At 47.2% G+C, this 15,203-nt stretch overlaps 1 protein-coding gene across 3 annotated transcripts in view; it reads right to left on the minus strand.

The window, feature by feature from the left end:
• The window catches only part of LOC148012227 (Small GTP-binding protein), a 118,487-nt gene that overhangs the window by 3,752 nt on the left and 99,532 nt on the right, over positions 1-15,203 (minus strand). For all 3 annotated transcript variants that reach the window (XR_015689027.1, XR_015689026.1, XM_087668863.1), the window contains exons 19-21: positions 14,314-14,391; positions 14,096-14,171; positions 2,786-2,826 (exon numbers count right to left, since the gene is read on the minus strand). Coding sequence is in view for 1 of the 3 variants with exons in the window: in XM_087668863.1 (XP_087524989.1) it covers positions 2,786-2,826; positions 14,096-14,171; positions 14,314-14,391 (195 nt within the window). In the remaining 2 variants the exon portion in view is untranslated. The remainder of the gene's footprint in view (positions 1-2,785; positions 2,827-14,095; positions 14,172-14,313; positions 14,392-15,203) is intronic.

The following is a 15,203-nucleotide window of genomic DNA, read 5'->3' on the forward strand; positions in this document are numbered from 1 at the left end:
CCCATAGATTTTACAAGCATACTACACACATCAAAATGCACCAAATACAAAACATTTTGTTTGCGATAGATACCAAAATAATAAGAATTTCTCACTCGCTTACCAAATTGACATTCATTACAAAAGTTGAGCTTTGAGCCCTTAGCATCAATTCTTTTCAAAGAGGAAAGAACTTCAAGTCCTTTTTGGCTCATGTGACCCAATCTCTTATGCCAAAGCTCTAAATGAGAGCCAATTTCAGTAATAGCAAGAATTTTTGCAGGTAAGGCTTTGCACTGTAAGCAATAGAGTGTGTCCTTTCTGCAGCCCTTTAAATCAAGCATAGAGCCCTTCTTAAGTTTCCATAAACCACCACCAAATATTGAGGTGTAACCAAGCAGATCCATCTGTCCCACAGATAGCAAACTTTTCTTGATGCCAAGTACATATTTAACATATTTGAGCACAAGCTCCTGACCGTTGTCCAAAGACAAATGTATGGTGTCAATCCCAATAAATTCTACAAGCATGATTATTACCAAGATGAACCTTGCCATAGTTGCGCGCATCAAACGTAGCAAAGCACTCCAAGCATGGAGTCACATGAAATGAAGAACCAAAGTCTACTATCCATGTCTATGTCAGTCCATCATCGACTGCTAGTAGTGCATCAATAACATCTGCTTTGGCAATCTACATGTCCTGAACATGAAGTGCAAGGGCATCACTGATACCACACAGTACATCACCATCTCCATCAGATAGTTCTTCAATGACAACATTGAAGGTCGCATTGACCTTCTCTTTGTCCTTCAAAGCCTCAAACGCATTAGCCTTGTCATTTTTCTACTTGTCTCCTGCGTTCTTCTTTGTTTCCTGCTCCTTAAAGTACCTACAATCAAGCTTCTTGTCCTTTACGACCACACCAATAACATGTGACATCTTGTTGCTTTTCTTTCCCTCTACTCTTCTTTCTGCTTCTTTGTCCTACATTTGCATTCTTCTTATCAGCTCTGCCTCCTCTGACATTGTACGCTGAAGTACTGCCTTCCTCACTCAATTTTCATCTAATCTCTTCATTGAGAATAGATCCTCTCACACCATCATATGTGAGGCTAGGATTCTTACTCAAAGAAACCACAAGTGTTTCCCATGAGTCTAGCAGTGTCATGATCAAGAAAATAGCTCTCAGCTTATCATCAAAATTAAGATTCGCATCCTTCAGTTGATTCAGAATACCTATAAATGGACTCAAGTGCTCACAAGCCAACTTGGACTCATCCAGCCACATATTCACCAACTTCCACATCAAATGCACCTGATTTACAGGTGTGGTGATCTCATATGTGGTCTTCAACTTCTGCCATATAGCATAACTTGTATTCAAGCCTTTGATATCTATAAGGATATCATCAGTGACACCCATGTTGATATAGGCCACGGCTTTCTTGTTCACCTTGGCCCAATCTTCATCAAACATCTGAGCAGGCTTGTTTTGTTGCAAAGCATCTTCACAATCTTTCAAGAAAAGAATACCCTGCATATGATCTTTCCAAAGATCAAAACCCTGACCATCAAATTTTTTGATTTCCATTGAACTTTTTGTATCAAAACTGGAAGAAGTTGTAGCCATTTTGCCAAAATCACAGATATCAGCCAAAGTAACTGCAAATACCTAAAGCTTAACCACCAAATACACTTACTGTCCTTGCTCTATCGGCAATAAACCACTGTTGTTTATGCACAACCAGCCAATATAGAGGCTGAGCCAACAAGTACACAGCTGTACCTACCAAATACATAGCTGTAAACAGCAATACACAGCTCTAGCCGAGCAGTGTGCTCGGTCAGAGTACCCAAAACTAAAGAAATTGCTGCGTTTCAGACAGTATACAGGTCGGGAAGCAAATTTTCTGCACAAAAGAGGCTGTTTACAGATAAGCGTGACCTGCCCTGACTGCCACAGTCACCTGCTGCTGCCGCCTGCTGCCATGCAGCCACTTGCAGGCTGTCGCCTGCCTGCACAAACCTGTCCCTGCTGGCCGACCCTACGCAATCAAAATGACTGCTGTCGCTGCAATAAATGCAGTCGCCAGCTGCTGTCCACACATGCAGACCAGAAAAACTGATGACGTGAGCTGAAAAGTGTTGCCTTGATGTGCATGCAGCTGCTCATAAACTGTTTGCTACTGCAACAGTCCACGAACAGCTTCCTTAGGATGTGTGCTTGCAACCAGCTGCCTCAAAACGCATGCTCTGATACCAGTTGAAACCAGAAGAGAGAATGGCAACTACAAAGCGTGAAGCAATGTGCGAGCATGAAGTGCAGGAGTGGAAGCGACAAGCAAAGAGAGTGTGTGTGTAGACTCCACAATTTGGTGTGTGCCAACAATGTGTTGGTACACAAAGATTGAAGGATGTATTTATACTTTAGGATTTGCGGGTTTTATGCATGCACATGTACAAGTAAATAATACATGTGTAATACACAAGAAGTGAATGAAGGGACTTTACACCCAACAACAATGGGTCAATATTGTGAAAAAATAATGACCCACTATACATATGATGACTTTTACTTCTATCATCAATTAATAATAAAGGAAGCAAGATGTTGAAGAAAACAAACAGTGGGTCAATATTGTGAAGAAATAATGACCCACTACACATATGATGACTTAGTGTTTGTTAATGTTCTCAAACAAATGAAAATCTGCAACTAAAGGTAGCATTCTTTAATGTTTTCTTATGTTAATGTACTCAAAAACTATTTCTATAGCTGTAAACACAAAGGCAAGAGGTATACCTGTTTCTTCAGAAGCTTTTTCTTTCTTGAGATATCACCACCTGCAGAAATGATGATCAAAGTTATGTTGATCCAAATGCAATTCTAAAAGACAAGAATTCATCATATCTATATTTCTGTTAAGTCAGATGAGATTCCACATGGTGAAGGTGCCTACATATCTACATGCTTGTGCACATGCAGGCAAGTCTGTACATGTAAGACAAGTAGATAGTTAAATATGTGTTACAGATCTAAAAGACAAAATAAAGCTGGCATAAATCCAGTATTCACAGGTTTTGGTTAATATAACTGAGAAGAAATCGCTACGTAGTAAAGAATTGGTAATCTTGCCTACAGCCATTTTTGGGGTTGTGGTTTGTTTTTTCTTTTTTTTTGGGTGGGTGGGTGTGTGGGATGGATGTCAAGCATTAGATGCAGGCATCTTGTGGTGTAGACGTGGATTTCGTCAGTCAGCACATTTATGAGGGAGAAGAACAAGATTCTGTGGACTCTGATGTTGACATTCTGCTAAGGATTCTCTTGACCCTATAGAACCAAATGAGATGGGCAAATGGCATTAGTTGACATGTGGTCCACCAATTTCTGGTACTTTGGAGATGCCTCAACAGGTTGCATGCACGCCTTGTTCACAGACCACTGAGTCTCTTCAGTATATCCTTGCCAATACAAATAATCTAATGAACGACTATGCACGTGCAAATGAAGGAAAAGTAAGTTCTTTACCAGAGGATGATCCTATGATGACTGTCATGGGAACTGAGTTAGTGTTACAGCAGATTGCTGCGTTCCATTAGCGGGCTCTTATTTTACAAGGACTCCTTTGATTCCCCACATTAGGACAGTCAATGCTATTGAATGGTGATACATGTCAGAACAATGACTTAGGGGAAGTGCAGGCCCCTCTGGTAGAAGAGAAAAATATATGATGGTCCTAAGGGGTTTCGAGGTTCTGTTTTGTTCTTCAAATGCTTAAGCACAAATAATGCAGTGTATCCCCCCCTATTTTTGGATGGTAAGTTGGTTCATGCCATTCCATGGAGGCCCATGGACAAAATCTAGGATGTTCCAAGATAGGAGTGCCCGATTTGGGTGGAAATGGTTTATTTACCTTTGCACTTTCGGCACCTTCTACTTCTTGTACTGAGATCTATAGGTCAAGTTTTGGTGTAGACCCGTTTGGCCTGCTGGAAAAGGAACAGAGCCTGCATGCTTTGGGATATTGAAAAACCTAGGCCCACAAAATTCGTTTTGAGGCTGCAGGGTTGCATGCATTGGTTTTTGAGCTAAAATGGGAAACGTTTTGTAGGACATTGTTATACTTTGTGGACAATTGGGTCATTTTTCCTCTGAATGTGCTCATGCTCCAGAGATCTTGCAACAAGGCTTGGACCCTAAAGTGGATATGCAGGAGAGAGAATCCCAAGATGTACTGCAGCACAATGTTCCTCCCACTACGCCTCCTGGATTGAATGGAAATGCTAATACTAATTCACGTCACGCTGGGCTTGTTGGTGACTCGACGGTTGCCTATCAGGGTCAGGTATCTAAGGATGCCCCATGGGTTTCAATGGTTAAATACCATGGTCGGCAAGACTCTCATTTGATTCTTGTGCAATTGGTCACTAATAACATTATGTAGACATTTCAATGCCAAGGTAAAGGATTTTACCCTCAACCTCAACCTCAATCATCTCGTGTGCCTACACAATTGGAGTGGCAGGCAAAGATGCTTTTGATTCAGCTTTGAAGTTTGATGCTTGTGGGAGATTGTTGCCCTCTCAAGATGCATTCTGTGCTCAGTAGCATCAGTTCCTTCCCCATGCATCGATTGCTAGATTGCCAAGGGAAGATATTGTAGATGTGATTCGTAGTGAAATGGAGAGATTTCAAGCCCCCAAATTAGTAGTGGATGCAAAAGGGAAAAGTGGTGCTTTAGTAGTTCTCCTTTTTGTTCATCATAAGGCTCGCTTGAGCTGAATATTTTATGGTAAAATAATATAGAATGTCATGCAACAAATCTGCGAAGGCTGTCGGGACATTAAATGTCAAGGATGATGCAGTGCACGTTCTTATTGGTATGTGTGCAGTTGTCGATGACCTGCGAGAGCAGATGAGGTGGCGTGTGGGGCTGTCGAGGTAGAAGTCGACTAGGTGCACAGTAGTTCGACGCATGAAGAATGCAAAGGTTACATGCATTAAGGGATAGGGCGTAGCTATGTGGTGGACTCTGGAGACCATGTCAGGCTGTGTGACAAGGCACAGGACTGCAAATGACCAGCAGTCGTGCTGTGTGTGGATTGAATCACGGGCAGGAGGTAGACAGTGTGCAGGCTATCAATGAAGACGTGTGGCAGGCAGCTGATTGGAGGTGGCACACAGACTAAGAAGAAAGAGAGTACCTGAGCTTGAGGCTCAACAATAGCTATGGTGGTGTGCGAGCAAGGTGGCAATTGAGAAGAGGTATGGCTCTGATGCCACTGTTAGGTTAGGGTTCGACAACACATGCACACTCACAATAAACAAGTGAAGAACAAGAGAGAAGAGAGTGTTGGAAGGTCACATCCACTATGAGAGAATGAATAAAAGTACAATCCCTAATGTACCAAGTACCATACCCATTGCCAGATGCTCACATGGGGGAAAAACCCTTCTTGAGCTAGAAGGTAAAAAGTGCCCATGGCTTAAGGGAGCATTCACACCAAAATATAGGAGGAACACGATAAGTATAACAATTGAGACCCATATCACAGCCCTTTGTTGATCTCTTTTTTAGGCAACGTGTGTTGGTTAGCAACCTTGGACTATTATTGCCCATGCTTTTCTTGAGGACCGGGGCTTTCGGCATGGTAACACGAAGATTCAGGGATTGTGGTAGCATGTCCTCAATGCTGAGGTTTTGTTCTCTTCATCTGTTTGAGTTCTTCTCAATTATTTAATGTGTTCATGGAAAATGGTGCTTTGCAAAGTCCAATGGCATCCAGCACAAGATAGACTGGCTATCAATTCATTGCAGATGGAAATTCTACCAATGTCTAGCTTGCTTTCTTGGGAGGGTGAATCCGAGGAGAGACCTAAGTTCAATCACATGGCTCATCTTGGATTGGTTTCCATGGGTGATGCCACTCTATTGCCTCAAGGAACATTGATGTCTTTTCGTACTATTAGGCAGGTCTTTCCAGTCCCTCATGGCTACCCTAAGCTTCGAACGAGGTCTCCAATCTTCTATAGGAAGGATTGATAGCCCTTTCCTATTCTTGCTTTTGATTGCCCTTGGCAAGATTGGGACCTTACAGGGCATCTGGCCCTTAAATATTTTTCTGTTTATCAGAGTTATCATATCATGAAACAAGATCGCTCATGGTTGACCAGCAAAGCCAATGCCCTTTCGGGATTGCAAAAATCTCAAGCTTGGTGGAAATTGAGAGTGATGCACGGACAGATCAACAAGATGCCATTCAAATGTGAGGTATTCATCTGGTGGGTGGCCTTTCCCTTGCCTCGGCTCTTCACCACACAGATATCTCCAATGGGAATCATTTCTTATGTACCACTGCAATTGAGTTTCCCCATCACAGATTCATTTCCTATCCTTTTGCTTAGAAGATTTGGGCCCTCCTTTCTGACATTTGGCATGTTGTGTTGGGGATTAGGATGAGTCCTTTTGATTGGGTCTTTGCCAAGGCCAAATCTCATATGAAGATCCTGTTTCACTTTCTTCAATTCTAGAGTTGCTAGCATGATTGGATCACTCGTAAAACATTCATTTTTTATGCCGCTTCAGACGTCCAACATCATGTGGTGAAGCTTAAGGGACTTCTTCAGTGGCAACTTGATCTTATACAGCATGCCAATATCTTGACCAGAGATGATTTAGTTTCTTGGCAGTGGCAATCTCTTCGGTGACCTTTCCATGACTTTTGTGATTTTCATTTGTACTATGACATAAAGTCATGACCAATTTTTTGGAACATCTTGCAATGGTGAGATTATAATGCTCCTTTGTTCCTTCAAGAGAGATTTGTATCAAGCTCACGCCCGTCACGTTGCAAGCTCCCCCCCATCATGTCTGATCACACCCGCCCAAATCGATTGCGCCGCTACGTCAGCTCGCCCCCCATGCCCTGACAGCTCACGACAGCCCGGCGCCCCACCTATCCTTCTTTCACCCCCGCCTCGACAGTTCGACCCCCCCTCCCCAAATGGATTCGGCTGCCTATTTCCGCCTACTCCATCCCCCCCGCCATCCCCGCCTACTCCATCCCCCCCCCCATCTCCGCCTACTCCATCTTCATGGTTAGGCTCAATTCGGAAGACGTAGCTCACGAGTTACTTGCCAGTTTACCACATGCGTCCACGAAGGGGGTCATAAACATGGTCCCTTGGTACAGTGGCTTTACTATGGAGGCATTTGCACTCCACAACAAGTTTCTTCGACACGCGGTTACCCTTCTTTTCCCCAGCCTGGCGATAGAGTATCGCCAGTTGGTGGAAAACTTTGGACGGCTCTTCGGCACTGTCCTTCCTGCGTCTTTTGTGGATGCAGTGACAACAACAAGAGTCCCAAAGGTACGGGTGGCAATGAAAGAGGTCAAGAATATCCTACAATTCTTAGAGATTGAGGCAAGCAGACACTCCTTTAGGCAGCAAGTCATTGTCACGGGGCAGCCAGGGTAGTGCCTGCGCCACCACGACTTTGGGCATCATGCAGTAGTTTGTACGTGTTTCGAAGCCAAGGCGGCTTCGCCAACAAGCCTGCAGGTGGACTCTAATGGCTTCACATGGGTCCAGAGACGACAAAGAGGGAGACCGAGGGGAAAAGGGGGGAAAGGGGGGGGGGGGGGGGGGGGGGGGGTGTCCAGTTCTTCAGACCCAACCTCGACAACAAGGAGTAGGTGGGCGAGCGACGCTCGATAGAGCACTCCACAACCCCCCCGCCCGCCCCACCCGGCAGGACCGCAACCCCCCACATCCACCACCCGCGCCATAGACTACCTCACCTGAGATCCCACATACCCCACATCTACCCCCGCCATGCACCTCTGTCCATCCCACCATCCCTCGATCCTCTCCCCCCCACCACCTCCCCTATCGAGCACCCCCCCTAATCCGCACCCGGTACAGGTGGTCCCCCCCAAACACACCCCCCCTCCTTCCATATGAGGTGATGAGCCATACATGCCTACATCCTCCTCGCACCAGCAGTCTTCCCCCTCCCATACAACCACCAGCTCATCCGCCCATGCTGCCCGTCACACTTTCCCGAGACAAGCACAGTTGTTGCCATAGGAGTTCTTCTGCAGTGGCCCATGATCCTACCTGAGAGTTGCGGAGCACGAAGAGTTCCCACTACCTCTAGAGGTGGGGATCTTCGTGGTTCGTAAGTCAAGGAGGGGCAAGGTCCATCTACTAGCACCACCGGATGGACCAAACTGCGCCTTTTTTCTTCAGACCTCTTACTCAAGGGAGTGGACGACTACACAGATAGAGAAAGAGTTGAAGAGTCAGGTGGCGGACCACATCTCCTAGTGGATGGGAGGACTAGCATTGTTTGCACAACAGTGGCCTGGTTGCATGATGGCCATTAACTGGTGGGCTGGTGCCGAGGTTCCATACTTGAGCATTATCTTTCGAGCCCCTCCACAGTGGAGAGATCCGAGGGATGTGATCGAGTGGCCCCTGGCACAAGCGGCCCGTTTCTACCAGTGAACAAAATCACGACTCTCAGCATGGCTAATAGATGCATTGATAGTACCACCCGGAGCATCTATCACCCCTATGGTCCTGGCCGAGGGTCACCATGGGGGACTGGAGTTCGCCGTCCAGACCGGTGGCAAAGCGTACTTACATGCCTCATAGCTTCTCCTCTTCATCAACAGCCTCCACACCAAACAGATACCTGTTCGGTCAATCACAGGTTTCCCCATGAGCTTACACCTTGCATCTTGGAGTGTGAATAGTCTCCACTACAGTGGGGCACGTGGTTCTAGGAAGTTGATTGTTCGGTAGGAGCTGCAGCTTGCCCTTGCCGGACGGATCAACATCTCTTACTTCTACAGGAGCACAAGCTTACCCCCACCCAGGCCCAACGAGTTGCGAAGGTGATTCCAGGCAGCTCGCACACTTACTGAGAGCATGCCATAGGCACCCACAACAGGAGTGGAGGCATATGCACCTCTATTGGCCCAAGTCTCACGGCATGTGTACGAGACCACAGGACGATAGTGGCAAGGAGGGTTCTATGGATCAGATTGGATATTGGGGACTCGTGCCTTGGAGTCCTCAATGTCTATGCCCCTACGGAGGTTAAAGCACGCAACAGGTTCTGGCTAGAGATCGTGGATGGACTCCTAGAGGTGGACTTTTGGATCGTTGGAGGAGACTTCAACAGCCTGGAGGCTTTGAAGGACCAGCAGGGCAGAGGGAGAAACTACCAGGGCATGGTTGGGGAGGAGCAGGAAGCATGGGAGGTCTTTCTACTAGCAGTAGGAGCACGCAATGCTTGGAGAGACCCTGCCTTCCACAAGAGGGAGAGATCGTTGGACTTCTCTTGGGGATACAGGCGGCTAGGTGGAGTCCTGCTGGAGCGGTTGGACAGGTTTTATGTGGGAGAGTAGGGAGACTCTCGTGGAGGCCAAATTGAGCAGTTGGCAAGCACCACGTTGTCCGATCATTGCCCGGTTCTCTTGACACTTGATCCCCCAACATCCGCCCTAGATACACGATCCTGTCGAATCCCTGACTCGATCTATGGGAGGGGGGAGGTGACGAGACAAATAAAGCAGATTTGGACCAAAGAGTGCGACAGGAGGGACCGGATAGCAAAGGAGGTTGTAGAGGTCCTAGGCTCTAGCCAAGTCAAGCACAATCTGCCCAGAGGCAGCCATACAGGCCAGGCAGCAGAGCTGGGAGGAGGAGAGAGCACTCCGGTGGGACCTTGCAGCCACGTAAAGATTATTACAGGAGGCACCAGGGGATCCCACCCTCCATGCACAGAAGATGCGCGCGCGAGCGAGCAGCCATTGCTGGCCTAGAAGACAGGCACTCGGAGTTTTCTTTCCGAACCTCGACAGCCTTCTGGGCACAGGGGGACACGATGTGCAGGGAGTTCTTCTAGGTGCACCAGCCTCGCACCGTAGGAGAGCAAATACGCAGCCTTTGGGATCAGTATGGGAGGACTCGTTCTAGCCCAGACGAGGTGATGGAGATTGCCACCGACTATTACACACGCCTTTTCCAGCAGGAAACAGCTTCAAGTAGAGGACAGAGATGTAGACAGCAGGTCTGGGATCACATCCCGTCCCTCGTCACAGAGGAGATCAGACACTTCCTCCTAGTCCCCCTTCACAGAGAAGGAACTAAAGGAGACTTTTTGTACATGGAATAGGCAGAAATGCCCGGGAGAGGATGGCCTCTCTAAGGCCTTCTTCACTATCTACTGGAAAGTGGTGAAGGACCCCCTACTAATGGCCTTCCAAGAGATTTTCACTTCAGGACAGATGCCAAGGAGTCTTTCAACAAGCCTTATCAATCTTCTCCCCAAAGGGAGAGACCGGTTAGAGCTTTCCCAATGGAGACCGATCACCATATTGTCAGTGGCCTATAAGGCACTGGCAAAGATGATTGGTAGGCGACTACGCCCCGTGCTTCCAGACATCATCCATGACACACAAACAGGCTTTGTCCAGGATAGGAGCATCCTAGACAATGTATTTACCTTCTTTGAGGCGACAAAGTAGGCTCAACACAGTGGGCAGAGAGTGGCTGTACTACTCTTGGATTTTGAGAAAGCTTATGACAGGGTGGACTAGGATTTTCTAGAGGGCACCATGGTGAGGTTGGGATTCCCCCAGGCTTGGATTCGCGGGGTCTCCGCCCTTTACAGATCGGCCACCAGCAGGGTTCTCATAGGCAGAAGGTGAGGGAAGGAGTTTCGACTGGAGAGATCGGTTCGACAAAGCTTCCCCCTGGCCCCATACCTGTTTCTACTCTTTATAGAGGCGATGTCTCACTTCCTCAAGTCATGTGTGAGCGGATTATGCGGCCTCTAACTTCCAGTGAGAGAGGAGACTGAGTTGTTAGACTCAGAGTATGCAAATAATACAGCACTCTACATAGAGGACAATAAGTTGATGCTGAAGAGAGTGAGGCTGGCTCTTGACGTGTTCTTTTCTACAGCGGGAGCGAAAATCAACTGGCATAAGTCGGTTGGCTTCCTCACAGACCCGGACTCTAGCACGGAGTGAGGCGTCCACCTGGGATTTAGATGGGTGAGCAGAAGGCAAACCGTCCGATACCTAGGGTTCCAAGTGGAACTCGATATCACTCCTGCCCAGCAGTTTCTTCTTGTTCTTGATTCTATTCGAAGGAAATTCACCTACTGGAGCACAGCTCGCCCCCCACTAGCCGGCCGAGCCCTTGTGGTTAACCAGGTCCTCCTAGCAATGGCCTGGTACATCGCCTCATGTTGGTGCTTCTCCTCATCATGCCTAGTGCAGCTTCGCCGCCTAGTGCGGAATTTCCTTTGGTCAGGGTCAGATGGTTCCAAGGATTCCAAGGCCAAGGTGGCGTGGGCAACCATCATACAGCATCGGTCAGAGGGAGGGCTTGGGATCATAGACCCAAAGTATCAAAGTATAACCCTCTTGGGCAAGCTAGTTGTCCATGGTCTCACACTAGGCGGGCAGACCTGGAAGGTCTTATTGCAAAAGGACCTCTAGGACTGTACACCGAGGCTTGGCGTTGAGTAGAGGCCATCCCTGAGATGGATCTTCACATCAGCCCAATTTACCCCCCCAGATCACCTTTCCTACTACGCAGCTTACTTCGCGTGTGGCAAGGCCTTCGTAAGGCCCTAGTTCAAAGCCCCCCAAGCTGCCAAGAGGAGATAGACCATTAACCAGTGATCTGGAACCTCCAGGTCAAAGATCGGGTAGGGGCATTGATCGGTGAGCGCCCCCACATCCAATGGGGCGGGTTGGGAGGCTAGCCCGGCTCGTACCATCAGGACATGGCGGGACGTGTACAGGATGACAGACGAGGAGGTGCTACAGCGATTATCAGGCTACCAAAGAGGAGTGAAATTGAGGAGAAGGGAGATAGACGTAGCAATACCTCTGGAGTGGCTTGCTCCCCCGATACGAGAGCCGATGGAGCCCGGGGAGGTATGGCAAGCATCCCCCTACAGGTGACAGGTAGAGTGGCCGACGCCCCGCAAGGGACTTTCTTCACCGTTCAGGAGGGGGGGGTCTGGCCCTTGACAGAGGGCAGCAGGATGAGGGAATAGTCGCCCTTTCGTGGAGAAGGATTCGTGTGGTGGGCCTTCAAGGGAAGACATGGCGACTGGACCCCTATGTTTTATGGAATGAGCTCAAAGAGTGGTGCCTTTGGATCTAGGAGGACAGACCACTTGATGAGCTAGAGTGGGATCCAAGAGAGTGGCAATGGTTGACCACTGCGGTCGCCAATAAGTCATCCAAGTTCTTGGAGTACATTGCCAGGATTGGCAAACACGTATTGATGCAAGAGGATATGGATTGGGCGCCGTCACGAAGCAGACACTAGGCGGAGCACAGCATCATGGAGCCTTTCCGACGGACCTTCTAGCACCGCCTATGGGATAGCTAGAGGCCGAGAAGGGTGTTGTATTTCTTATGGTTGGTGGCAAATGGAGGCTTGACGGTGGGAAGTTGGCTTGCCTAGATGCAAAAGGAGGGACGTTGTAAGCGCTGCACAAAGCAGCCTCTAGAAACCCCAAAGCACTGCCTTTGGTCATGTGAGGAGGCACAGCTCGTGTGGAGAGGAGCATGCCGCATCCTTCGCCGTATAGCACCCATCCTTGGATGTATCTCATGGGAAGCTTTCTGTTGGCAAGCAGTCAGCCAGGGCCGTCACCTTCTGTATGAGGCCGGGATGCACGACACCATATTCATTATCAAGGCAGGGTCGTGTGCAGTGGTCGGTTTGGAGGCTCTACCCATCCGCCAGGTACTGGAGCCCACAGCAGACCGCTCGGAGGTATGGGAGATCCTAGGGAGTCTTACTTGATGGCATATCTCGAAGGCGCGGTGTCAAGAGGCTTTCCGCGGAGAGAGACTTTCAGTACAGGCTACCTTATCAGAGCTCTGGACCTCCATCATCCACTCCCCCCACGGTTGATGGGACCCGGTGCAGGGCAAGTCCAGGGCTTGTCAAGAGCTCCGTTGTCATTTCATGCGCACTTGTGGTGGCCAAGACCTGTTCTTCGTGATGCTGGCAAGAAGCCCCAGTTGGCGAAAACCCCCCCCCCCCCCCCCCCCCCCCCCCAATGGCTTCTTGCCCCCATCCCCCCCAGACCGCCTTGAGAGGCTTGTATACATGATGTAGTTGTGACTTTGCATTGGCTCCAGTTAGTCTGTTGAGCATGAGCACCCCATTGTAATCAGTTTTTTGAGTAATATAATCAGCCACATTTTACTTGCAAAAAAAAAAAAAGTCATGACCAGTAAGCAATTGTATCCCAAGCCAAGGAACAATGCTTGAAAAGTGCAAACCAAATCTGCTGAGCAAAAAGGTAATCCCATGAACTGTGGCATGACATCTCCCAGGGATCAGGCCAAAGCAGGAGACTGTATACAAGCCAAGTGTCGAGCAAACTGCAATAAGCTGACCAAAGAAAGTAGATAAAGACTATCCATACCATTAAACAGGTTGAAAACAGAGTCTGTACTTCTTTTTAACAGAGTGATTAAAACTGCATGATGAAAGGCTTTTCTAGCTGATTTGGATTCAAGCACCTTCTTCCAGCTTTAGACTCCATAGATGGTTTGCCATTACTGCTAGACTGGCTCTTTTTCATCCACCAGACATTGTTCCTATAGCACCCAGCCTATAAAGCCTATCCCTGTCTATGGTCAGGATCATAAGATAGATTTACTTCCATCTTGTATACATATTACCACATCCGTCCCATTTTTGTTGAGACATTTCTCATCATCAATCAAAAGATCTCCAAGCTATATACACTGTGGCAAGTGCCTTTAACAGGTTGAATGTCCAACATTGGGAAATTTCACTGGTACGTGACATTGCCTTGCACTCATTGAAGATCCACCACCAATAAATTTCATGTGTGTGCCATCATTGGCAGATTTGACATAATAAAAAGGCACTATTTCATCATCTGATTATTGCTCACTTCATACTGTTCTCTGATTTGCAATATGAAGGTCTACAGACATTTCTGAACCACAATTAACAATCCGGAAGTTACAAAGAACTACCAAGCATCAGTGACAAACTGACAGATAAATGCAAGAGAACTTAACTCACCATAACATTTAGCTAAAACATCTTTCCGCATTGCTGAAATAGCCTCCGATGCAATAACTTTAGAACCAATGCATGCCTGCAAATTAGACACTAGAAGACTCAATTATTTGCACTTTCCTAGCAATTACAAAGTAGAATGTAATCACAAGCAAGTTCCCAAAGAACATATTCAAGTGGACATTCACAGAAATTCCACACCAGAAACATTCTGCTCTCACCTGAATTGGAATCTTAAACAGTTGACGAGGAATGAGCTCCTTCAGCTTTTGTGTCAAAGCACGGCCCACACTATAGGCCTAAATTGGAAGAAACAATTGCAGCAACTAAAGAGATTAATTTTATTGATGACACGCTTATTTTACGTCTTATAATAGACTTACCAAATCTTAACATCGTGATATATGTTTGCATAATCTCCCTCCCTCCCTATGCATTGACTGGTGAAACTAACTTTCTTTCTCAATGATAGCTACAATTATATATACAGCTAGAAACCCTGCTAGTCTATTAGGGGACAGGCATGATGGGGCCTGGGATACAAAAATGCCATCTCAGATCATTCTGAGTTGGGAGACACATTCCAAATTGGATGGCACATTCCATTCACCATCCCCACCTCCTCAAATAAAAGAGAGAGAGAAAAAAAAACCCTCCCTTACCTCTTACTAGAACACCTGGTATGAGAGAGATGACTAGAACATTTTGCCCTGTTTTTGACCCTTTTTCCCAATGTTGGCCTATTTATGACCAGTATTTTTCATGTCTCTTATGTGCAGTCTCTCCAGTATCCAAACCTGTCAGGTAAACTAGTAACCTGTAATCTTGCTTCTCATTTTCAACCGTACACAACTCTCTCAGCCCATCCAGCTCATTCTCATGTCTCTTTCCTGCACCTCAGTGCATTGTCAGACGATTTCAGCCCACTTTCAGCCCCGAATCTCAGCCCATTCTCTGCCCTCTTTCTCAGCCCATTTCATCTAGATTCTAGCAGCATCTCAGCAATCCATGATGAATATCAATCACATTTTGTATATTCCAGCATCAATGCAACCCCCTTTCTTGTGGTCTCAACCATTCCACCAGTCAGTCCCTGTTCCAATTGCTGTCC

This window comes from Lygodium microphyllum, chromosome 27, assembly GCF_053477565.2.
Source record: "Lygodium microphyllum isolate KBCC chromosome 27, Lygodium_microphyllum_v1.1.10, whole genome shotgun sequence".
In the NCBI taxonomy this organism is placed as follows: Eukaryota; Viridiplantae; Streptophyta; class Polypodiopsida; order Schizaeales; family Lygodiaceae; genus Lygodium; species Lygodium microphyllum.